At 44.3% G+C, this 23,691-nt stretch overlaps 1 protein-coding gene across 4 annotated transcripts in view; it reads left to right on the forward strand.

Annotated features, from left to right (window-relative positions):
• Nucleotides 1-18,342, forward strand: part of Irf2 (interferon regulatory factor 2) — a 103,740-nt gene extending 85,398 nt beyond the window's left edge. For all 4 annotated transcript variants that reach the window (XM_051182402.1, XM_051182401.1, XM_051182400.1 and 1 more), the window contains 3 exons: nucleotides 7,909-8,073; nucleotides 15,124-15,170; nucleotides 16,280-18,342. In XM_051182402.1, coding sequence (XP_051038359.1) covers nucleotides 7,909-8,073; nucleotides 15,124-15,170; nucleotides 16,280-16,588 — 521 coding nt within the window. In that variant the 3' untranslated portion in view covers nucleotides 16,589-18,342. The remainder of the gene's footprint in view (nucleotides 1-7,908; nucleotides 8,074-15,123; nucleotides 15,171-16,279) is intronic.
• Nucleotides 18,343-23,691: the final 5,349 nt, after the last annotated feature.

The following is a 23,691-nucleotide window of genomic DNA, read 5'->3' on the forward strand; positions in this document are numbered from 1 at the left end:
TACTCTTTACCTTGAAAATTGCTTCATTTACAAATGACACCATTTTTCACTTTCCACTGATTTGCTTTGAAACCTGGCTTGCATTTCAGTTTTGGATTTGAGCTCCAACACGAAGTCTACAATGTGTTTGCACCCTGTGTTGATGAGCATATGAAACTGGGAGCTTAAATGGATTCTTAGTGTGATAACATTTCGTGCGCTGTCTGGAGGCTCTTTAGCCAGGGAGCTGGACTGGAAATCACTGAGGTCTGTGGAGATTAGCCACTAGTATGTTTTTATTCTGATAGGGTGGGCTAGTTTCATGAGCAAAAACTCTACAACTGTTGCCTTGACAAATGAACTCTTGGATAGTGTCTACAATGTGTGACTAATTTTTGCTATAAGTCACAGCAGCAACACACACACACACACACACACACACACACAGAGGGAGGCAGGGGCTGGGCACTGCTCCTGCTACCCTCTTTGTAACAGCTGGTAGCATTTTGGGGCAGTCCAAAGGGAGAGCGATATAGTGTCCCCTTGCTGAATTGTGTCTTCTAAAGTTCCTTTGCTTTGAATGGTTAAGTCACAGGTGTAGTATCCAGAGCCCCTACCCCTGTTTCCCTTCTAGGGATAAGGTGCTCCCCACACCCCTTTAGCATTGAATTGGCTGGCTGTGTGGTGACTTAACATGGGAGAAGCCAGCAGCATGTGGAATTGTTCTGACGGTGCCCGCTGGCCTCCTGCCCTAGGTAGGGGAGCTTTTGCTGAGCTGTATGGGAAGAATCTGCAGGCCAGCCCAAGATGCCCGCAAGTGCTTCCCTCTGCCTGACTCACTATGCTATGCTTTGCAGCCCCATTGTGTTTCTTGATAAAAGGGAACCCCACCCTTGGCTAAGGCAGATATCAACAGAAACAAGGGGCACTGTTCAACAGTCTGACGGGCATGAAGCACAGGGCAATTAGGAAGTGATGTATTTTGTCTTCATTTTAGCTCCTGGAAACACACAGTGCTTGGAGGACTGTCTTTTGCCACTTTCTTCCAGTTTGATTGGCTTTATGGGAAGTAAAGCTCAAGTTTCAGGACCCCGATTTTCTTTCCCTTTTCTTCTATTTCTGAGTTGCTGGAGAGCCAATCCAGGACCTCGTATGAGTTAGATGAACACTAGCTGTGCAACCTTAGCCTTAAATAGGTTTTTTTTGTTTGTTTGCTTGCTTGTTTGTTTGTTAGCAGAGCCTGAAAATCCAGGTATCATCACAGAACAAATACTACATTGCCTATGTTGGTCCCCCCCCACACACACTTTGGCAGCTTAGGGCCCCCCCCCCCCCAGAGCTGTGCCGTGCAGGTGGCACAGTCACCATTTGCTAAACAGGAGCCATAGGTGGAGTTTGTCTGTTTTGTTTTTCTAGCTTCATGGAGTTTTTGTTTTGTTTAGTTTTTTAATGTGCTTTGGAAGGCTGCTATCTTTCCATGAGGTTTTCTCTCCTCCCCTTATTCCTAGCCACCTCCACCTGTTGATAATTAACTCTCAGGTCCTTCTGCCCTCCTCATGTCCTCTGTTCCATTGCCTTCTCGTTCCTACACTGTTACTAATCATACTTTGGTTCTCGCCTGGGCTCTGCTTCCATTCTCCTCTCTTTGGTGATATTTTTTAAATGTCTTTATTACCATGTCCCCATTGCCTCCAACACAAAACATGTCTGGCATCCCCTGTCCCTGCCTATCATGTGCAGACTGTGTTTGAACTTGAATTAGCTCAGTTGATCTAACTGTATGTGGCAAGCTGTTGAAAAGGAGATTGATGGGAGGCCTCAGCAGCAGAACTCTCACATCCATTGCAAAGCGAAGCGAAGCTGCTAGCCCAGCACAGTGTGCTCATGTTTTTGCTTCCAGATCATCAACCTCTAAGATGCTGATGAACTCTCCTGAGTTTTACTTGGAAACTTCGTGTGCCCTGTTTTGTGCAGTAGTGTGTGGTGCTGTGTGCTCTCAGGTCACAGAGTTCCCTCTGTAGCTTATATACTCTTGCTTCTTCCTACACCCAGCTCCATTAGTTGAGGTAGGAGTAGCCAGGCCAGAGGCAGCCCAGACAGCTGAGCTAGGACTCAACCCTGGCCTTCTGTTCCTAACCTTTTTATGACTCTTTCTCTTCCAACCTAGTATTGACTATTATTTTATAAAAAAAAAAAAACAAATGGCTGCCATATTTGACAAAGTTGAGCACCAGATGAACTGTTCATGGACTTTGATTCTAGACCTGCTTTTGCAGTTTTTTGGTTCATACCCCTTTAAATCTGAGACTACACATATGTGAACTGGAAACAGGACGTGCATTATTATCTGTAAACGGAAAGATACAGTATTGTGTAAAATGAAAATGATGATACTGACCCTACACAGTGCATGGAGCATCAAATGAAATGTGCAGTTGACCATCCTCTGTTTAGAAGGAAGATAGGGCGATTATATTTCCAAACTCAAATTAACATGCATCTGAGTAGAAAATGTGTTTCCCTGTATGCCGTGTCAGCAGCACCGGTGTTAGCAGTCTCAGTTCACAGCCTGTAAGAATGTATTTTTTCCCCCGATAGTAAGATGTCGATTGTCTGGTTTTATACACACAGCCCTGCAGCTACCTGGTAACTCTGGCCATCTACCTCACCTCAGCATTTCAGCTTTTTAAACTGTAAAATGATAGGCCCTGTCTCTCTCAAGGGCCTTTCTGCTTCCAGTAGTCCCTGCTCTAAATCACTTTCTCTGAAGCCAGGGAGCAAGCTGCTTTCTCGGGTGGGGCCTTGCATCAACTCAACAATTGTTAATAAAGTAAAGAATGACCTTTTTAAGCCATCAAACCGGTCCATCAGTAACCAGCTATGAATAATATTGTTGTGATTCTCAGAAACTAGATTCAGATAAAGTTACATTCCTGAGGGTGACTTTGCATAAGGGCCTGACCTTACGAAAGTTGGATGAGCTTGGTGGATTGCTTGTTTGCTGACCCAGTTGAGACTGCATGGGACTAAACAGGAAGCTGGTGAAAAAAAAAAAATCCACTGTTGATGATTGTCCCAATGATTCATTACAGTGAGATTTGGAAGATTTTACCTTGAAAGGGGTCTAGGAAGTAATAGTCATACAGTTTGAGCTGTATGGGCTACTTTTATTTAGGAAGACCATGTCACAGAGGAGTTGAAGTTTGGAGTCAAAGGAAATCTGACCTGGACTCCTCAGATCTGTCATGTACTAGCTAGTTGACCTTTGCTTATTATTTTTTTAAATTCTGTCTAAAATGGGGATCATAATTACAGTGCATTTTCTTTATAGGGTTGGGAGGCTTTCTGAGGGTGTGCCCAGAAAGTTGGATTTTATTGTTATTTTTCTGTCAGGTTACTCATTATCTAGCACATAGAGGTGTGCTGTAGAAAGAGTGACAGTGTCTACACACATCCACAGAACTTCTCGGACTTTGGGTTGTACCTGTTTCTATGGAGGGACAGCCCTTGAGAGCTAAGACTTTTCTAAAGGGCTCCCTCACCAACATGTGTTAGAGCAACTTGCCTCCTTCTCAAAGTAGCACAGTCCTAAGAAGGAAGTCTGGGTATCTAGTTCTTAGCTCAGAAGACAAAAACTTACCTGTTGGTTCTAGCAGCTAGTGCTCGGGATCCACTCAGAATCAAAGTGGAGCTACTTGTCAGCATTTTCTTTCAAGTCGTGTATAGTAACTGAAATAGAGGACTAAATTAATTCCTTTAGGTGTAGAACTCAACACTCTGCCTCTGAGTTGTACCCCAGCCCTGGTAATTCTCCAAGTTTAGACAATACCTTTGTATAACTAGAAGCATATTCAAGATAGAACGTTTTCATCAACCCAAAACCTTCTCACCCCTAACTTCTCATAGCAATATAGTCTGCCATGTCTTTTTCACTTTGGAAAGTTTAAAAAAGCCCACTTACTGTAACCCTTGACATTTATGGAAAGCATGAGTTGTTGAACTCCTCACAGACTCTGGCTTTAGTCACTGAGCCTGGCTCCCTTCTCTTATTACTTGTTCAGGAAAAATCTGTTGAGCCCATGGCTGGTGCCAGCCATGAGCCTGGACCGTGATAGAGTACAGAAAGTGTTGACAGTAGTTCCCAGCTCTCAGGAGATACTGTGCACACAAGTAAAGGGTTCAATAAAGATACACAGAGTTAACTACCAACCCAGGCAGAAAAATCAAGATGGGCTGCAAGGTCTTACAGTTTGGGCTGAGCTCCAACAGTGAGCTCCAGGGAGATCAGGTGAATCTGTGCATGCAGCTCAGGGAAGGCTCTAGAAAAAAAAAAAAAATAGGGCCACCTGAGAGTACTCACAGCTTAGCTTCCATCCCCTCTAGTCCTGTCCTGTTGAACCCTTTGGGTGTGGGGGTGGGACAAAAAAAATAACAAACTTCTCTTCCTTGACTTTGATCTCTGTTTGGGTTTATCACTTCCTTTTTCCCTTTCAGTCTTTCTCTGCCTTCTACTCTTCCTTAGCAATATGCCAGCTTGCTGTCCTCTAGACTTCTTACAAATCTGTTCCTCATCTCCACTGCATCCTCTCTGCCCCCTCCAGTGCCAGACAGCAGTGTCTGTGACAGGCAGGTGCTCCACCAGTCTGGTTGGTTGAGTAACTAAACTGGGCATTGTGAAGAAAAGAACAGAGAGAAAGAACTCCTGGGTAGAACAAAGAGACAGATGCAAAAGATACCTGAGCTGTGCCATTGTTTACAGTCCTAGCCAGCTTCCTGTTGCTGCTAGGAATGGGAGCACAAAGGGGAAAGGAGCTTTGGAGCATTGAAATCAAAGAGGCTTTGATTGAAGTAAAGTTATGGTAGGACCCTATTTCCATTGTGCCTTCTGCTTCCTGCACACACACACACACACACACACACGCACACGCACACGCACACGCACAACACACACCTGCTTGGTTTTTACCATCACACAACTACTTTGTATGGCCTTGAGTAGGATGAGACTTTATTTCCCTCCCATTTTCTCTGTCCCTCTTTCATTTGCTTTGCTTGGGGAAGGAGGCAGAGGAAGCCACAGAGAATGCATTGTCAGCACCCGTGTCTAGTGAACAGCTGATGTCCTCACACTCAAAATGGCCTGCTCTGGAGTGTGAAATGACACATTAGGTCTCCGTCTCCGTGTGTGGCTTTTCTTCCTTCCTTCCTTCCTTCCTTCCTTCCTTCCTTCCTTCCTTCCTTCCTTCCTTCCTTTCTTTCTTTTTATGCTGCCAGGAAAAACCCAAATTGTATCCAGATTCCCTCCCTTTCTGTGTGCCGTGGCTTTTATTGAATTTTTATCACTCCATGCTCCCCTTCCTTACCTCCCTTTATTATAGATCCTATGAATTCTTACCACCTCTAAAGCTTTCCCTGAGTAGAAACCAGGTAATAGCGCCTCACTATACTCCTAAAGCAATTAAAACAGAAACTTACTTAAAAATAAGTCAACCTAGGGCCGGAGCGATGTCCTTCCAGAGGTCCTCAGTTTAATTCTCAGCACCCTTTCTGGAAAGCTCACAACTCAGCTCCAGGGGATCTGGTGCTTTCTTCTGGCCTTTGAAGGCACACAGGTACCACATGTGCCACAGACACACACATACATATACTCATCTCTCTCATACACACACATACGCATACATGTGCATACACACATGCGTATGCATGCACCCACGCGCACACACGTGCATATATATTCTCACTTGTTTGCATATGTGCCTGTGACTGGCCAGAGACTCCCTCTATTGACCCAACTGGCCTAGAACTCAGATATCTCCATGTGTCTGCCTCTCAAAGTGCTGGGATTAAAAGTATGCACCACCATGCCCAGAGATATAAATATGTAAAAGAGATGGCTTGATGGTTAAAACTTTGTCCTGCTCTTGCAGAGAACCTGAGTTCAGTTCCCAGGACTCCTGTTGTACAACTGAGAACTGCTTGTAACTCAAGCTCCAAGGGAATCCAAAGCCTGTGGCCTCTGAGGGCACTTACACTCACGTGCAGGCACACACACTTCATAATAAAATAAATCTTGAAAAGTGTGCTCAAACTTATAATTTTTCAGCCAGAGAGGAACTTTGAGCGACTGACACCAGAGCTGTTGACAGTAGATAACTTTCAGAGAGACTGGAACATGGCCTCTTCTGGCAAAAACTGAACATTTTTGCCTTTGCAGAAGTATGGGAAGGGGAGAGGAACAGAGGGCTGTGCAGAACCACACTGTGAGCTTGTAGATAAGTGGCTCTGCCTCTCTGTATCCCTTTGTCTGTATCAGGCTCCTGGTGCTTTCACTCTGAAATGTTAAAGTAACCTCCGTGCGCATAAGTACAATGTCCATCGGGATAGCCTTGTGCTTTGAGGACCTCAGGGAAGGGTGTTTGCACACCTCTTTCTTCCCTTTTATTAATTGGAGCCAATTTTCAAGGACATTTAATGCAATTAACTGCTGACAACAGTGTACAGTCAATTCCATTCGAAATTAAAACATAGCATCAGAGACACTGAAATTAGAAACATAGTGGATCACCATGGTTTACCCAGAAGAATGGTTAAAATTAAAAAAAAAAAAAAAATGGTAGCAACACCAAATGCTGGCAAGGATGCAGAGAAATTAGATCACTCTGACACTGCTGATGAGAATGTAAAATATGCACTCGCCCCAGGAAACAGTTTGGCTGGTTCTTGGGAGCTAAACGTGGAATTTCTGTATGAGCCAGCAATTACACTCTTGGATGTTTATCCCAGAGAAATGGAAACATGTTTGTGGAAAACTTGAACACAAATGTTCACCAGCAACCTTGTCTGCACTAGGCAAAGACTGGTATCAATGCAAACATCCTTCAATGGATGGATAGTTAAACAGATGGAATATGTTCTCCAACAGTTTGCAGAAGTTAAACAGCAATAGGGAGCCGGCTAGGGGTACACACAGCTTGATGGCTTGCTGGGGATTTATGGTAAGTGGAAAGAACAACCTCATGGATTGCAGTATGAAACTAATTTATTATTGTCCCCAAATGTATGTAATTTTAGGGTGACCACTTGGTATTAGATGACCAGATAGAGGATAAGAGGATAAGACTCTCCCTCTCTTGAAAAGACTGCTTCTCCCTCTGGCCCATAGTGTCTTATTGCCCTCTCTTCTCTGTTGTCCCTTGAGCCTAAGTGAAGGGGTTGTATTGCCGATGTATCAGTTGAGCCTGAGTACCCCACAATCACTTGTCCTCTTCACCAAAATAAAGATTTTAATTTAAAGCATGGGAGCAGTTTCAGAGTCTTTAGATCTGCCATACTAGTGTTTGGGCAGTTAATGTGCTTAACATTTGCTAGAATCAGGGACCACTTCATTGTTCTGATATTTTGGACAGCTTGTCACATTCAAATCCTGAAAGGTATGAGAAGAACTCTGCTTTCCATTCAGTCGGAAAAGGCAGAGTGGATGGCTTTTTGTGTCTTTTCCTTCCTGTGAAGGTTTGACAATGTCTGTCTGGACCACAGAATCCTGAAAAATAAGCACAGCGCCTTCTTGCAGAGCAAGAGCAGAGAACAGATTTAGAGGATTAGATATCTGGCCTGAGATTTGGTTAATATGAAGCCTGAGGTCTTGGCCGTGATCAGGTTGAGTGTGATACTCAGAACCTTGTCACCAGGGTGTACCATTAGCAGGCACGTGGGGGACACATCTGGGCCAACTCCTTACAGGCTACTTTTCTGAGATGTTAACTCAGAACTCAAGTTTGGTTTTCAGCTTCCTGGCAGGAGATGGGGTGTGGGGATCTGAACTCTAGTTGGCAGCCTGCTTGAGCTGAGGATGGTTTTCTGTTTGAGAGTGTGTGCTATAATCATGAAGTCACAAGACTTTGAGGCATGATAGTCTCCTGTCCTTTGAAGTTGTAGGACAGTCCCATCTGGACAGCAACATTGAAGATCAAGAGATTGTCACTAATCCGCCAGACATTTGCCAAGTTGTGGAAGTGACCACGGAGAGTGATGACCAGCCAGTCAGCATGAGTGAGCTCTACCCTCTACAGATTTCTCCTGTGTCTTCCTACGCAGGTAAGGGGAACAGGACGGTGACTGAGACTGAGTAGGGAACAGACCACCAAGTCTAGCACCACCCTGGTTTACCACACCACAGGGAATCTCTATTCTGTACTAGAAATTATTATTGTAGAACTTTCTTACTCTTATGTTCTTGACAACATCTTGGACACCTCTGTTAGAAGATGTATTCATGTTAGTCCTCTAATTGACTGCCCATGACATGGTTCATTTGGGTCTACAGATAACATTTCTTGGGATAAATGCTTCATGGTCATCATAAATATGCAAGAAATGATACAGTTATTAAGAACTGGCGAAGACTGAAAAGCACTGGCACATAGGAGTTCAAATTCGCTTGTAATGTATTTGCCTCAGTTAACAGATTTGGGGGTAGAGTGGCTTGATGGAATCTAGATTTTATTAAGGTAGATGGGACTTCAGAAATCATCTTTTCTAGATTCTCTGTTTGTGGAAGTGAAATCATTTTCTCAAGGTCACTTGGCCAATAGTTGCCAGCCTTCAGCTTCGAGGTCATTGCTAGCTCTAATTCATTCCTCTAGCTTTATTTGGTAACTCCATATATTTCCTCCCTCCCCCTCCTCTCTTCTCTCTCTCCCTCCTCCTTCCTCCCCTCTTCTTTCCCTTCCTCCCCTCCCTTCCCCTTGCCTCTTCCTTCCCCCTTCCCCTCATTCCCCCTCCTCCTTCTCTCTCCCACCTCTCCCTCCCTTCCTCCCTCCCCCTCCCCCTTTGTTTCCCTCCCTCCTCCTCCCTCCCTCCCTTCTTCCTCCCTCCCTCCCCCTCCTCTCCATCCCTACCTTCCTTGTTATATAGTGCTGCTTCTAGCTGAACTGGGCCACCAGCCCTTTTCTACTTCTCCTGGGGACTAGTCCTATCATTGCAGAAATTAGTTCAGGCAGAGTTACAGGATTAGACACAGACTGATTAAATGACTGCTCCTTTTGTCACCAGAATTTCATCATCTAGCACTCCCTTCCTGACCATCTCCATTTAAGATTTTGGGACTCAGTCACAATCGGGAAATCTTAATTCTGAGTCAGTGTTACCGCTTACAGATATTAAAAATAAAAAGCAGAGGCCCAGGCATGGGAAAGGCCAGTGAGCTCTAGCAATGGATCGTTTTTCCCCCCCGGACCTTTTTGCATACTTTGGGAGCCACACAGGGTTAGCATACTTGTTTGTAAATTATCAGCAGATAAGTTACCTCTTATTCCCATACTGCCAGCTTAAAATTTATCCTTTAGTGGTGGTAAAATGCATCTAACACAAATTTGCCATTTGGTAAGTATCTGGTTGAATGGCTTTGAGTTTGTTCATAGTAATGTGCAACCTGCTCTGCCACCTGTCTACAGAAGTTTTACATCTTCTAAAACTAAAATGATGCACCCATCACATCTCTAACCAAATCTTGAGAACTATGCCAATTTTCTGTCTACTCAGTGGGCTCTTGTGAGTGGAATCTTGAAGTCTTTACCCTTTTGGGACTGGCTTATTTTACTTGGAATACATCATGACTTGCTTTTGTGTTAGGAGCATAAAGAGAATATGAGAATGAGCCTCAGTGACAGTAATCCTACAATCTGTCAAACAACTTGCCATCAGTCACTCATTCATCAGACATAGTTTGAACTCTTACATGTGTCCATTCTTTTTGGTCTTTGCCAATAACTATATTATTTGTTGTATGTTTATTGTTCTTTGGGGATTATTCTAACTGCTTATAGGAATTTGTATTGATTGACTTGCTTAATTACCAAGGAAATAAATGTTATTCTCTCCTCTTCAAAAAAAAAAAAATGATTCTAAAGCTAATGTGAGTCTAGGAAGGAAAAACTAGTGGCAGATAAATCCATGTGTAGGTGATGTTCTTAGACACTCATTCAGGTGCTACACAGGGCCACAAGCTATAGTCTCATTTGATTGTCAGAGGACCCTCAACCAGAGGAGGTAGACCAAAATCTTCATGTAGAACCAACGGAAATGTTAAGGTCTCAGGTATTTCCCCTCTATTTGTGGAGCCGAGGCTAAAGTCCGTGGCTTTCTTCTAAGTCACCAGGCTGCTGCAGTTATTAACCAGTGTAGGGCTTAAGGGGCGGAGCCTTAAAGTAGACCGGTTTACCTGTTGGAGGCTCTCTTGGGGATTTTGGAAAGACCTTCTTGCTTTTCTGTCAGCCTTGGCATTTTGCCTTAGCAGAGGCATCCTGAGAACAGATGATGTGAAGAGAAAAGCGAATAATTCATTTCCCGCTCTGGGACATTTGCAAAGATTTCAAAGGAAGGCTTTCAGCTCCAGGGTGGTGTACCAAGAGCATGAATTTATGTGAGAGCCTAGCTTTTAAGCCGGGTATTTGGTTAATTCCATTGTTTTCATTGTCAGAATTTTCCAGAATCTTGTAGAGGGAGGTTCATTGGATGGAGTCAAAATGTTTCACTGCTGGTCCCTTTGTAGACTTGAAGATGGGTCACAAAGTCCTGTTACTGACCATGGCTCGTTCAAGTCTTCCAGTCAGGAAGCTGATAACAATTCTGTAGCTCTCTGCTCCCACCTTTTAAATTTATGTTTGTCAGCAGCATAGGCTGTTGACTTGTTTTTGATGATAAGAGTTCCTTGGTACAAACTGTTCATCCAAACATCAACCACCTTCATTCATTCACCTGTCTGGGAAACTACTCTTTAGAGGCTGATGTTGAACATCCTTTCCCTGTAAGACTCACTGACATATCATCTTAGGAGCATCACATAGCCACATTCAGCTTTGCAGCTCTGTCTTCTAAGGTATTAGAAAGCTGTCAGGGTAAGGAGTCGAGACAGTGTCTTTGGGTGGAAAGAGGTATTTGCATTGGATAGTTTAAGCTGATAGAAAATTTCACTTTGTTTATAAAATTTTCAGAGTGCCCAAGTATGTTTCAAAGGCCGAGCTAAGGAAGCACTTAGGCACAGTCAATTTTGTGTTGTTTACTTTGTTATTTTTTTTTGCAGTGCTGAAGAGCCAATCCAAGGCTTCCGGCATGATAAAACAAGCCCCCCACCACTGGCCTGTATCCCCTTAGCCCTTACTGTATTTTGATGTGGCTGTACATCATGTCTTCCTAGGATTTAACTAGGGGATTTAGTAAAAGAAAACCATGATGATAAATTCAGAAGAAAGGAGGTGGAAAAGCAGGTTATGTAAGATGCAAAATAAGAGTCAGTTAGCTTTATGATCAAGAGAATAGAGGTTGCACGGACAGGCAGCCATCATTTTCCCAGAAACCATTTGTGTGTTATGAATGCATCAGCATGGAGACCAAGATTCATAGTTGAGCTGCTGAGTGATCAGTTGCATCTTCTAGTGAATGGAATTGAGGAAATTATGTGGAAAGAAATCAATGCTAATCATATTTTGTTGAATGAGAGCCTTCCAGAAGATATATTAAATATCACATAATACAATAATATGTTCCATAAAATATATCATCTCTTTCCCTGTGATCTTCTCGAGGTGGTTTGGCAATATACATCCTCCAGGCAGATGTGAAAAACTGGGCTGGAGTGGCACAATTCTAGAACTGCCTCTCTGGGAGAGCCCCTAATGTCCAAATTACATTCTTCCCTCTTAGCTGCTGGTAGGGAAACAGGCCAGAAAGGTTAAATCAATTATTCATGTATCTGCTACTACTATGTAAATATTTCAGCTTATTCTGACCAGGCTTGCAAAGCAACTTCAATCTTTTTTTTTTTTTTTTTTTTTTAACCCCATTGTATTGGAAGTCAGTTTGAAAAGTATCCAAACTAATAAAAGGGGGAAGTGACATAATCCACATTGACATTTTGGCAGCCACATTGATCTGGAAACCACAGCTGCAGTGAACTCATTTGTCATGTAAGAAGTCATTCTGGAAACAGCTATGGTGGAGTAAAACCAAGAGAACAGGAATGAGGACTTGGAGCCAACTATTGAGTGATGGTTATAAAAACCATCATTCATCTGAAAGCAAACTTTGGGATCCTTAGATGGGAGCCCCAGGTACCTGCATCTCCTAGGCTGAAGGCTCTCAAGGCCGCTTTCTCTAAAAGAATCAGAACTACAAACCAGTGTGTTAGTACATGTCACATTGCTTTAAACACACAAGGTAATCAGTTCTAAAAGAGCAAAAGGCATGGTGGCCCACAGTTTCAGAGATCTCAATTCATAGCTGCCTGGACCCATTGCTTTGGGCCAAGTGATGGAACAGAATGAAGTGGCCAGAGGCGCTTGGTGGAGCAAAGCTGCTCAGATCATGACTGTGAAAAAGGGAAAGAAAGAAGCTGGGGATCCCCATATCCCCTGCACCTCACCTCCTAAAGTTCCCAACCCATCCCAACATCACTGTCATCTGGGACCAGGTCTTCAGCTTTTGAACCTTTGGGAGACAGTTAAGATCCAAATTCTTATATCCACTTCCTGAAGTGGAGAGATGCCGTAAGTACATCAGGGAGAGTTGATCTTAATTAGAAATGATTCTCTCCAACTCGCACAGTGTATTGTGCCATTACTTAGCCACAACTTTATTCCTCTAGTTGAATGCTGGGTACTTACAGGAAATTAACGTTCTTATCCCCTACCAAGTCTGTTCAAAGTCTTACCAAGGAGTTTAGCCTGGCATCTAACTTCCAAGCCCTCCAACAGCTGTGGCTTGAGCTTGTGGGATCCTAGGATCTTGATGTCAACTGCTCCTTTCTCTGAATCTTCTGCCTTCCAAAGCATGCCTGGTGTCTTTGTGCGCTTGCTTTTATTTGAAGGGAAAAGGCACTGGAAGATTTATGGAGAGTCATTAGGAGGAGAGGAGGCTTGATGCATGTGGAAGGAAGAGAAACTTTGGCTTCAGAGCACAAACAAAGCTAAGCATGAAAATAGAAAGGGGATCTTGAAGTTTTGCCAGCAGGAAGGCAGTCTCTGCGCTCTGTTTACGACTCTGTGATCCGAAGTACAGTTTTGTTTTCTTTCCTCTGCTGACTCAGTCCACGACTTGGCAAGTTTCTCAACATCTCCGTTCCTCATTTTTCTTCTGGGAGTAGCAGTCCAGCCTCCTATGGAGGCTAGCCTCATGTGGCTTTTGTGTTTGGAGGGACATTTCCTTTTCTGGTCTTCATTTACTTGTGCCTAAAAGCGTTTCTTGTGCCTTTTGGCAGATTGTCTCCATAGCTCAGACAATTGTCAGCTAAGACCTAGGCTTCCTCATGGCATCTGTGGCCCCTATATGGGAATATGTGGGGCACACCATTCTGAGTTGGCAATCTCCCAGGCCTGTCTGAATGTCTGAAGTCCCTGGAGAACAATGGCTGAGAATCATACAAAAAGCATTCCTGGGTGAGACTTGTCGCTCTCACATGCTTGCTGTCTGTTTAAGGAATGCACTGGGGGTACAGTTTGTCCATTTGTTCTTTAACTTGATATATGCGGGAAGACTGGTCTCTGGCCAGGGCTCTGAATGGTGGAAAGGACTCTGGCTGGCCTGGAGCCATTGGAGCTTATTCTGCTATCAGGTAGGCATGTAACTGGATGCTAATCTCCCTCAGTAGTGGCAGGGTGGAAGAGGGTAGAAAGGTCTAGATAACTTATTGCCAGATGATAGCAGCTGCTTTCCGACTTAGGATTGTTGTAAAGGATGAACAAGACTGGTATACAAAGGCCCTAGCTGAGCCTTGCTATGGTTCTCTAAATGTCCAGCTCTTGTCATTAAAATTCACGGACCCGGACAAAATGATCTGCAAGAGTCTGTGTATTTTAGATGTTCTATCCTGTATGCATTAATTTTTGCAGTGTCTATGAACAGGGGGAAGAAAAAGCTGTTGCATGTCATTTTTTAATTAGTAAAACTTAACATATAGATAATAAATAATCATGTTAGTGAATTTGACTGCCGAATCCAGCACAATGTGCAAACTCGGTATTGAATACCGAGGGCACTGCAGACACTGTGTCAGCTCTGTGCTTTCTAGACACCCAACACTCTCTCAGTTACTCTTCATGTAATCTGCTTTGGAAAGTGGCAGGTAACTGTAGCTCACTGTGCTTAAGAACTGTTTTCTGTGTCTCACAACTGGCAGGTCCAATCATGTTTATAATAGATTATCTATTGCCCTATAGCAGTGTGAGCATAAGCATAATGACTTAACACAATACACAGTTAACTATCTCACAGTCTTTGTGGGGTGGGAGTGCAGGTATGGCTTAGCTGGACTGTTTGCAGCGGAGACTTGCTAACCTGTCATCAAGTGTTGGCTAGTGCTGCTGCAGCTCATCCGAGAGTCAACTGTTGAGCCACTGGCTCACATGGCATTGAGCAGAATTGAGTTCCTTGAAAGTGTTGAACGGAGATCCCCAGTTTCTTGCTAGCCTTTACCTGGAAGCAGCCCTTAGCTTAAATTTGCTACGTGGGCCTCCCTCACACAGCCAGCAAACAAAAGACAGGTTAAATCTTACAAGATGACATGACATGCTGTGTTAGATGGCTAAAAGCAAGTTCCTACCCACAGTCAAGAGGACAGGTCCTAAGATGGTAAAGATGGAATGAAGGACTTGGGGTATCTAGGAGATGGCCACCTGCTAAAACTCCAGTAGAGGCTGGATCTCTATGCATCCAAGGGGAGGATACTAATAATAGGAAGAGGCAAGGAGACAGTCAGGAAGACTTCTTGGAAATTTTCACTGTGTCGGGACTTCCTGTGACTACTGGGGTGGACTAGAAGAAGACAGTGCGTGGCATTGTGGACAGAGCTTCAAGGAGGAGAAGGTGTCTCAGGGATTGTGTGGAACCCCAGGAGGCAGCCATTGGGAACACAGCCTGGAAAGTGAGCCTCTCCTTTCAGTTCCGAAGCCCACTGTGATGCTCTTAGGGGACCAAGCAAAAAACTGAAATCCACTCTGGCTTGTTCCACTTGAAAGTGTTTGACTTCACAAAGTGGAGGGAGAGGGTGTGTGTAGATTCTTATGTCTGTGCTGGCTTGGGTTTTTAAGATACTTCCTGAGTCTCTGAAATAGCTTGAGCAAAAAGAATATTTCTGTTTTTCTTTCTATACAGAAAGCGAAACTACCGACAGTGTGCCTAGTGATGAGGAGAGTGCTGAGGTGAGCCGCTTCCTATTGCCTCTTGTTTTAAAGCATGGGGTTTACTTTTGGATCTGTGTGTGTGAGTGTGTGTGTGGTATGTGAATGTGTGTGAGAGTATATGTGTGTATGTGGAATGTGTGTGTGATTGTGTGTGTGTGTGTGTGTGTGTGTGTGTGTGTGTGAGGGTTACAGACACAAGACATAGAATGCACATAACCTAAAATTTACCTTAGCTTTTCATTCTGAATTGTAAAATTTAGTGCTGAGCACTGGTTGGGAGGAAGAGAAGTAAAATGTGCCCCTCAGAAAGAGAGGTGAATATAGCATGGCAGGAAAAGAAAACTGAAGTCAAGGCCAGGAAATGTTGATATTCTTAAGGCTGTAAACATCCTGGTTTGCCAGCTGGAGTAGAATGGCCTGCCCAACCCAAAGCAGTGGACAGAAGTAAGCATCAAGAACAGCTAGCAAAGTTATCTCTTCACAGATCAGTCCCCTCCTTCAGTGGTCCTGCAGAGGCGGGTGTGTGTCCAGTCTCGGCTCTCTGGCAGCCTGCTTCCAGCTTCCCTCTGTAGGCTAGGCTCACACAATGGCAGGAATGGCTGTGATGCTTATGGGTAGAAAAAGGGATTGGAGAAGAAGCTGCTGTTTGGTTGAATTCCTAATATTCCAAGGTCAGGAATTCTGAGAAGTCGGTAGGCATTCATGCTGGCATATTTGATGATCTGGCTTCTTCGAGGACTTTAACCCCTTTTCTTCCTGGCAACTGTGAGGCCAGTTGTGGTTCAGAAAATGTGGATCTCAGCTGCCATTCATTCAAAAAGCAATCAAAGGGCATTTGCTGACTTCCTAAGCTCTGTATTCTCTTCCTCTGAAAATTCAGGGTACCTGATTAGGTTGGGCCATCCATTGTGGCTAGAAACTATCCAGTGCACAGCCCAGGCAGCCTGGGCTTAGGAACAGGAAGCCAAGTTGCTACCTTATTTTGTGTCTTTGCAGAATAGTCTTGACCAAGTTTCTGGGAGATAGCGAGTGGGAACTGATTTGAAACGTAAGAGAAGCCATTGCTTTGAATATGGTATTCAGTGGAAGAAAAAGAACGTATACATGTTGATTATTTTCTCTGAAAGGGGAGACCACACTGGCGGAAGAGGAACATTGAAGGCAAGCAGTATCTTAGCAACATGGGGACCCGGAGCACCTACCTGCTGCCCAGCATGGCAACCTTTGTCACTTCCAACAAGCCAGATCTGCAGGTCACCATCAAAGAGGAGAGCTGTCCAATGCCTTACAACAGCTCCTGGCCCCCATTTACAGACCTTTCCCTCCCTGCTCCAGTGACCCCCACGCCCAGCAGCAGTCGGCCCGACCGGGAGACCAGGGCCAGTGTCATCAAGAAGACATCTGACATCACCCAGGCGCGTGTCAAGAGCTGCTAAGCCTTTGACTCTTTCTGGTGGTGGTTGTGATTTCTTAGCGTTGTGTTGTTATTTGTTTGTATTTTATTTTCCTCTCTGATCCCTATCTTAGACAAATCGAAGGGAAAAAGCCTTGACAATAGAATATTGATTGCTGTGTCCAACTCCAGGGCTGGAGCTTCTTTTTAACTCAGGACTCCAGCCCCTTGGTAGATGCATATCTCTAGAACCTGCTGGATCTCCCAGAGCTACTCCCTCAAGTTCATGGACCAACAGCCACCCGGGCAGTGGAGGTGCTGCGTTGCCTACAGTCAAGGCCAGCATGGTGGAGTGGATGCCTCAGAATGGACGAGAAAATGTGAACTAGCTGGAATTTTTTATTCTTGTGAATATGTACATAGGGCAGTACTAGCAATGTTGCAGTCTGCTTCTGCACCTTATCTTGAAGCACTTACAATAGCCTTCTTGTGATCTTGCTATTCTTCACAGCACATTCGAGTCCCCTCCCATTACCTCACTACCCACCCCTCCCCAACCCATCCAATCCCAGCTCCCTACTGACCCCTCCCCAACCCATCCAATCCCAGCTCCCTACTGACCCCTCCCCAACCCATCCAATCCCAGCTCCCTACTGACCCCTCCCCAACCCATCCAATCCCAGCTCCCTACTGACCCCTCCCCAACCCATCCAATCCCAGCTCCCTACTGACCCCTCCCAACCCATCCAATCCCAGCTCCCTACTGACCCCTCCCCAACCCATCCAATCCCAGATCCTTCCCCACCCCTCCCCAACCCATCCAATCCCAGCTCCCTACTGACCCCTCCCCAACCCATCCAATCCCAGCTCCCTACTGACCCCTCCCCAACCCATCCAATCCCAGCTCCCTACTGACTCCTCCCCAACCCATCCAATCCCAGCTCCCTACTGACCCCTCCCAACCCATCCAATCCCAGCTCCCTACTGACCCCTCCCCAACCCATCCAATCCCAGCTCCCTACTGACCCCTTCCCAATCCATCCACTCCCAGATCCTTCCCCACCCCTCCCCAACCCATCCAATCCCAGCTCCCTACTGACCCCTCCCCAACCCATCCAATCCCAGCTCCCTACTGACCCCTCCCCAACCCATCCAATCCCAGCTCCCTACTGACTCCTCCCCAACCCATCCAATCCCAGCTCCCTACTGACCCCTCCCCAACCCATCCACTCCTAGCTCCCTACTGACCCCTCCCCAACCCATCCAATCCCAGTCCCCCTTCCCTCCCCCCCCCCAGTTCCTTTTCCCCTTTCTCTCCTCAAAGGCAATGTTCCACATCTTGGAGGAGGAGGAGGAGGAGAAGAAAATTAATTTCTCCACAGCTGTCCCACTTTAAGACTGCTTGAAAAAAAAAATCTTTCTAATCTGCTATGCTTGAATGCCACGCGGTACAAAGGAAAACTGTCATGGAAATATTATGCAAATTCCCAGATTTGAAGACAAAAATACTCTAATTCTAACCAGAGCAAGCTTTTTTATTTTTTATACAGGGGAATATTTTATTCAAGGTAAAATTCTAAATAAAATATAATTGTTTTTTATCTTTTCTACAGCAAATTTATAATTTTAAGATTCCTTTTCTTGTTTATCAGCAGTTGTTATTACACCCTTGTGGCACATTTTTTTTTTTTTTAATTTTGTAAAGGTGAAAAAAAAAACTTTTATGAGCTCATGTAGCAATCAAATTATCCTGTGGATTGATAATAAATGAATATGGTATATAGTTAAAATTTTTAATGGGTATCACTCCTGGCTTTATCTGTGTCTATTTGCATAATTGTGGGCCAGGGCTGACAAAGTGTTTGTTCTTGGAGACAGACATGGTTTCCTTTGCCGGTCACAAAAAAAACCAAACAAACAACAACAACAAAAAAAAAAAACAAAAACAAAACTCAGGAGGTTCCTATGGGTGAGTCTGTGAATACTTTCCTCTTTCAAATGTCCACTGCACTGGGCCCTGGGCGGAATGTCCTACACCAGTTTCCATCTTTGCTCATCACAGTTGTGCCCAGAAATTGCGTTCATCATGATTCCATATGGTAAAAATGGAAACCTGAAATGAGACCCTCTACTCAGGTTACCCAGGCAGCACAAGGCCAGGGTGCTGGTGCAGCCCAAGTCTGGAGGGTTTCCGGGGGAAGTCTGTCTCCTCTTCCACAGATCTCTGTTATGAGTAGATTCCTCTCATCTCAGTCTGTTTTCTGTCCTCATCCAACTCATGTTTGTGTTGTGTTAAATATCTGGGCACAGATAAAACACTTTGAGTAGGAAGAAATAGTTGTTGGATTCTACTTTTCTGTTTAATATAGCTTCTAAGACTTGGGCTCTTTCAATGAAGGCCCTGCTCTTAAAGTGTACAACTTTGAGAAAACTGGTATCTATCATCTAGTTGGAATTTTGTTTTCTTCCCTTTTGAATTATACTTATTGCCTTCACATACACACCTTGGTGTTTCAAGGTACAGCCCTGACCTTGAGAAGGTCACCTCCTTTACCTCCCAAGCTTCCTCAGAATACTAAAACTTAGCTCCCTTCCTGCCACCTTTGAGGGTTGTGAAAAGATCACTAAGTTAATGTTTGAAAGGTCCTTTCAATTTATGAAAGGACAAAGGGCTCTTTTAATGTCTATCTCTATGTGTGGCTGCAGATATAGCCAGTGACCATAAAATGATCGTCCCTGAACACAAATCAATGGAAGCTCATTACTGTTTGGTGAGTTTGAAACGCCTCACACAGGTGGCCAGTTGTTTTCTTTTCAGAACTCTTTTGCAGAGAGTGTTTGATTCCTTAGGACAAGTTGTAAGGTCCTCAGTATATGAGCTTTCCCCTTTGGCAGTTTATATTTTAAAATCTCATTATGTTTTGTTTTATTTGTAAAACAACAACACCCAATAGTAGAAGTTGACCCTGACTCCTGTGGTGATCCAGTAGGACTAGGATAGCTCTGCCCTTCTGTCTGTTCTCCCTTCCTTCTGCACCCATAGTGAGTCCTGCAGGTCCCAAATGCCATACCACTGCCCTGCTCCATTCCTGTGGCAGTAACCAGACTAGCAGCCAAATTCAGGATTCCGACATACACAGGTTAGGGGCTCAAGACAATACTCTATTGCCAATAAGACCACAAAACAGAACGGTGCTTAAAATATCCCCCATGAAAGGCTGAGTTATTTCTAAGTCACACTTGCCAGTAGTCTAGGAAAATGAGTGAGTGACTGGTGTGAGGGAGCCAAACAAACCAGATGGACAGCTCAGGAACAAGGGCCCCCAGAGCTTGTTGTCACTTAAAGGAAGCTCTGGGGACACGTGATTTATTTAGTTGGCCTCTGTGTGTGCTGATATGGCTTTTATGATGGGTTTTGCTGTGGGTGTGTTGAGTTAGCTGTGTAACTGCCTTTCGGACAATAGTTTCCATTCTCTATAAGTCACACCCATAACAAAGTTCCTTATATGTCTGTGATCTGAGAATTCATTAACAGCAGTAAGGTAGGGCTAACTGAGCCCCTTGATGTGATTGGCTGTCACATTGTTGTTCGGGTGACTTCCATAAGTCCACCTTCAACCATAGCCTTCTTTCCCTTTTTCCATACCGAATCAGTATCGCATCTACTTGAATATATAAGATATTTGTGGCTAAGACATACAAATCCTTCAGCCGTCAAAGCCCAAAAATGATATCTTTTCTGTTGTTGTTGTTGTTGTTGCCCCAAATGCAAATGGTACTATCGTGTAACCTGCTTCTGGGGTAGAAGTTTTAGGAACAAGGAAGATGAGTGATTTGGTTTCAGGATTCTGAGTTTCCAAGTTGATGCTTTTAAAAGTGTTTTCCATGTGAGTGAAAAAAAAAAAAAAAAAGTGTTAAGCCCCAGATGGCCTCTTGCCCTTACATCTGAGAGGTGAAACATTAGACCCTCCATTCGCTAGAGGCTGTCATGTGAGTGTTGAATTCATTAGGTTTTAAAAGCCCCTTGTCATTTTAGCTTTGGACAAACAGACACAGATAAAAGGAGGAAATCAAAACCCAAGTCTTCTGCCAAATTTTTCCTGATACAGACAAAAAAAAAAAAAAGAACCTAGGAAAGGAAAGGCTGCTGGGCCTCTGGCTTGCAGGGGTAGAATATCCAATACCTTTACTAGCTTAGGGTTTGGAAAGAGTATGGAGGCAGAAACTGGTTTGAACTAGTTTTCAGCCATTTCATCCCTGGAACTCCATCTCTTGGTATAACCTAAGGCCAGGATGACTGAACAGAGCAGTGCCACAGGGTTAGGAATCTGACCTGCCAGGGAGCTTGGGCACATCACCCTCTCTGTGTTCTGGCTGCAGTGGACCCCTCCTCAGGGGTATCCCAACTGTTTTTCTATCTCATAGACAGCCTCTTGAGGTGGTATCTCTGCCATGTTCCTATTCTCATAAGTGCCACAAGGCAGGTATCTATGTATAGTCACACAAGTATCTCCTGCACCAAACACCACAGTTCCTAGTGTTAAGAGGACAGTGTCAGTCTCCAGATATGCCCTTCAGGAATGACTCCAGCTACAGACATGGAGAAGGGGGTCTTGCCATGGGTGTGTGGAGCTTTAGATGAGAAGATACCAAAAAGGTGGTAGGGAGGGGTTGTTCCGAAGCTGGGTGGCTTCTGTGCCTCTACCCACCCAGTGGACACAGAAATGATTCTCTGCAGAACCCGGGGCGTCGCTGGCCCTGCTGTGATGAAAAAATGATGGTTCTAAAGAGATTTGCCCCTGTGGCCATTCTAACAAGAGGTGCTGAGGTACTGTCTGAAAATAGAGCCTTAGAGGAAGGAAGTGGCCAGGCCTGATAGCTGGTTTTAGCAAAAATATTGTCTGTCCAAGAATGTTGGTCATGCTGTGAAGGGCTCAGGAGGAGGGACATTTCAGAGCTTACCTAGCCTAGGGGTGCAGCTCAGTGAGAGTGCTTGTTTGACATATGCAGGGCCATGTGCAATCCTTAGAACCCTGAAAATAAATAAGTAAGCAAATAAGAAAAAAATAGTTAAGAGTTTCTATAGTTAGGCAAGACCACATTCTAGAATCCCTTGGCATGTTCTTTCAATAGAAAGCAGAACATGTGTCCCAAGCTTTTTGATCACATTCTCCATATCTACTCTATCACAGTGTTCAGACTGATTGCTGCCTCTGTGGGAAATACTGTGCTGTTGGCCTAACACCTTATACTCACCTCTGAAGAGTCACTGCTGTCACACCGGTCTGAGAAGGATATATTCAAATTGGAAACCCTGACACGCACCCACACAAACTATCCAGGGAAAAGACTCCACATACATTCTTTCTGATTAAAGCTTGGGTCTTCTATCTTGGATTGCTCCTGTTGCTCCCAAATTTTGCAATATACCATTTCAAAGAAAATTTAAGTCCACATATTGTACTGAGGATGTGCCTGAGGCCAGTTAGGAGTGGTTCCTATGGTTAGTGATGAGCCAGGCTTTATCCACTCTGAGCATGAACACTGACATGTTCTCTGTAGAGCATGCTACTCTGTCTGCCAACAATTCCCCTCCAGGGCTATAAATCCAGCTCTTATCTTCATCTGCAGCATCTTTATTCTGGAAAGCCCATACATCATGTTTTTAATGTGACTATGAAATGCGGGAGAGGGTTCACAATCCCATCCCCAAACATTCCCCCAATAAGGAAATTAGAATTTTAGGGGAAGTGTGAAATACAGCCAAAAGCTATTGCTTAAATTCTAACTAGTGATGGTAGGGGATTACAGGACATCCAGGCCACTGGATGGTTTCACATGCTTTTAAGTTTCTGTTTGCAGGATTTAAAGTGGGATAATTTTAAGTGTTTTTTTTTTCTCCTGATAGTCCATGGCTTTAATTTGGAGAGGTTCCATAGAATAGGGAATTCTCACTGTTGAAATTGGGACTGTCTCAGGTAAAGCACAGATTTTAGTTGCCCTGAATATAATGCTAAAATGTGATATGCTCTTTTGAGGATATAGAAAAAAGTATTTAAGCTTCACAAGAAGGTATTATTGGAGGTATTTGGTCATGAGTCTATTACTAATCCATTCATTTAGGCATATGAAGAGACATAGAGTTTATCCATTCAACACTATCAAGTTCCCAGTATGTGTTGGTCTTACATGTTAAAGCCACATGGAAGTGACTGGAACTTCTAAGAGAGCATGCATTCCAGTGGTGAGTGGGGGGGGGTATCAATCAATCAATGAATAGTAATCATTGGGTGACAATAAAGGCTATGGAGGAAAATAAGATGGGGCAAGGGAGATGGGGCAGTGGAGATACTCAAAGTCATCATTTCCGCGTTTGCGGGATCAGTTGCAGGGCTGGCAGTTGCCAAGCTCAACAGTTAGAGGAAAAGAAGGAAAATGGTTCATATCAGCAGTGCTCTGTCGCAGGAAGCAAAAACCACATTAGCTATTTTAAGCACAAAGGCATTGGCTAGAAAGAATCAGGCACTTGTGTGGACTGGCTGGGCAAGCCTCTGAAGGGTGGGCTCCACCTCCATCACCATTGTGGAGGTGGGATACTAGGAGGCATCACCTCTGTGGACACATTCTCATTAGAGAGGGCCTGTAGCAGCCAACTCGACTACCTCTTGATATAAACAATTTTCATAAGTGAACCCTGAGCTACTGCTTTACAACGTCCCAAGGCTCCATGCCAAGTATGGCTGGTTACAGCTGAATCAGGGAAATGGCACCGGCCTCACTACTGACTCCCCTTTCTTGTACAAGTTGAGCCCGATTTTGCAGTTAGGATCTCAGCTGTGACTAAGACTGAGAAATGGAGTTCCGGATTTCCAGCCACAGCCGCAGAGAAGGGCACACCACAGGCAGGGGAGAATGGATCTTACAGGCTCTTGTGAACATCTAACCCACCTCAAGAGATCATTGCAAGAATGCTAAAGTCAGTGAGACTAGCCAGAGGGAGGCAACTTCATCCTGCACACTTCGACAAATGTGGAAAGCCAACTTGACACAGTGGCTGGAACAAGGTTTTTTGTTTAACTTTTTTCCTTAATTTTTAAACATTTTCATTATTTTATGTGTATTGGTGCTTTGCCTGAATGTAAATCT

The sequence above is a fragment of the Phodopus roborovskii genome, unplaced genomic scaffold (assembly GCF_943737965.1).
Source record: "Phodopus roborovskii unplaced genomic scaffold, PHOROB, whole genome shotgun sequence".
Taxonomy (NCBI): Eukaryota; Metazoa; Chordata; class Mammalia; order Rodentia; family Cricetidae; genus Phodopus; species Phodopus roborovskii.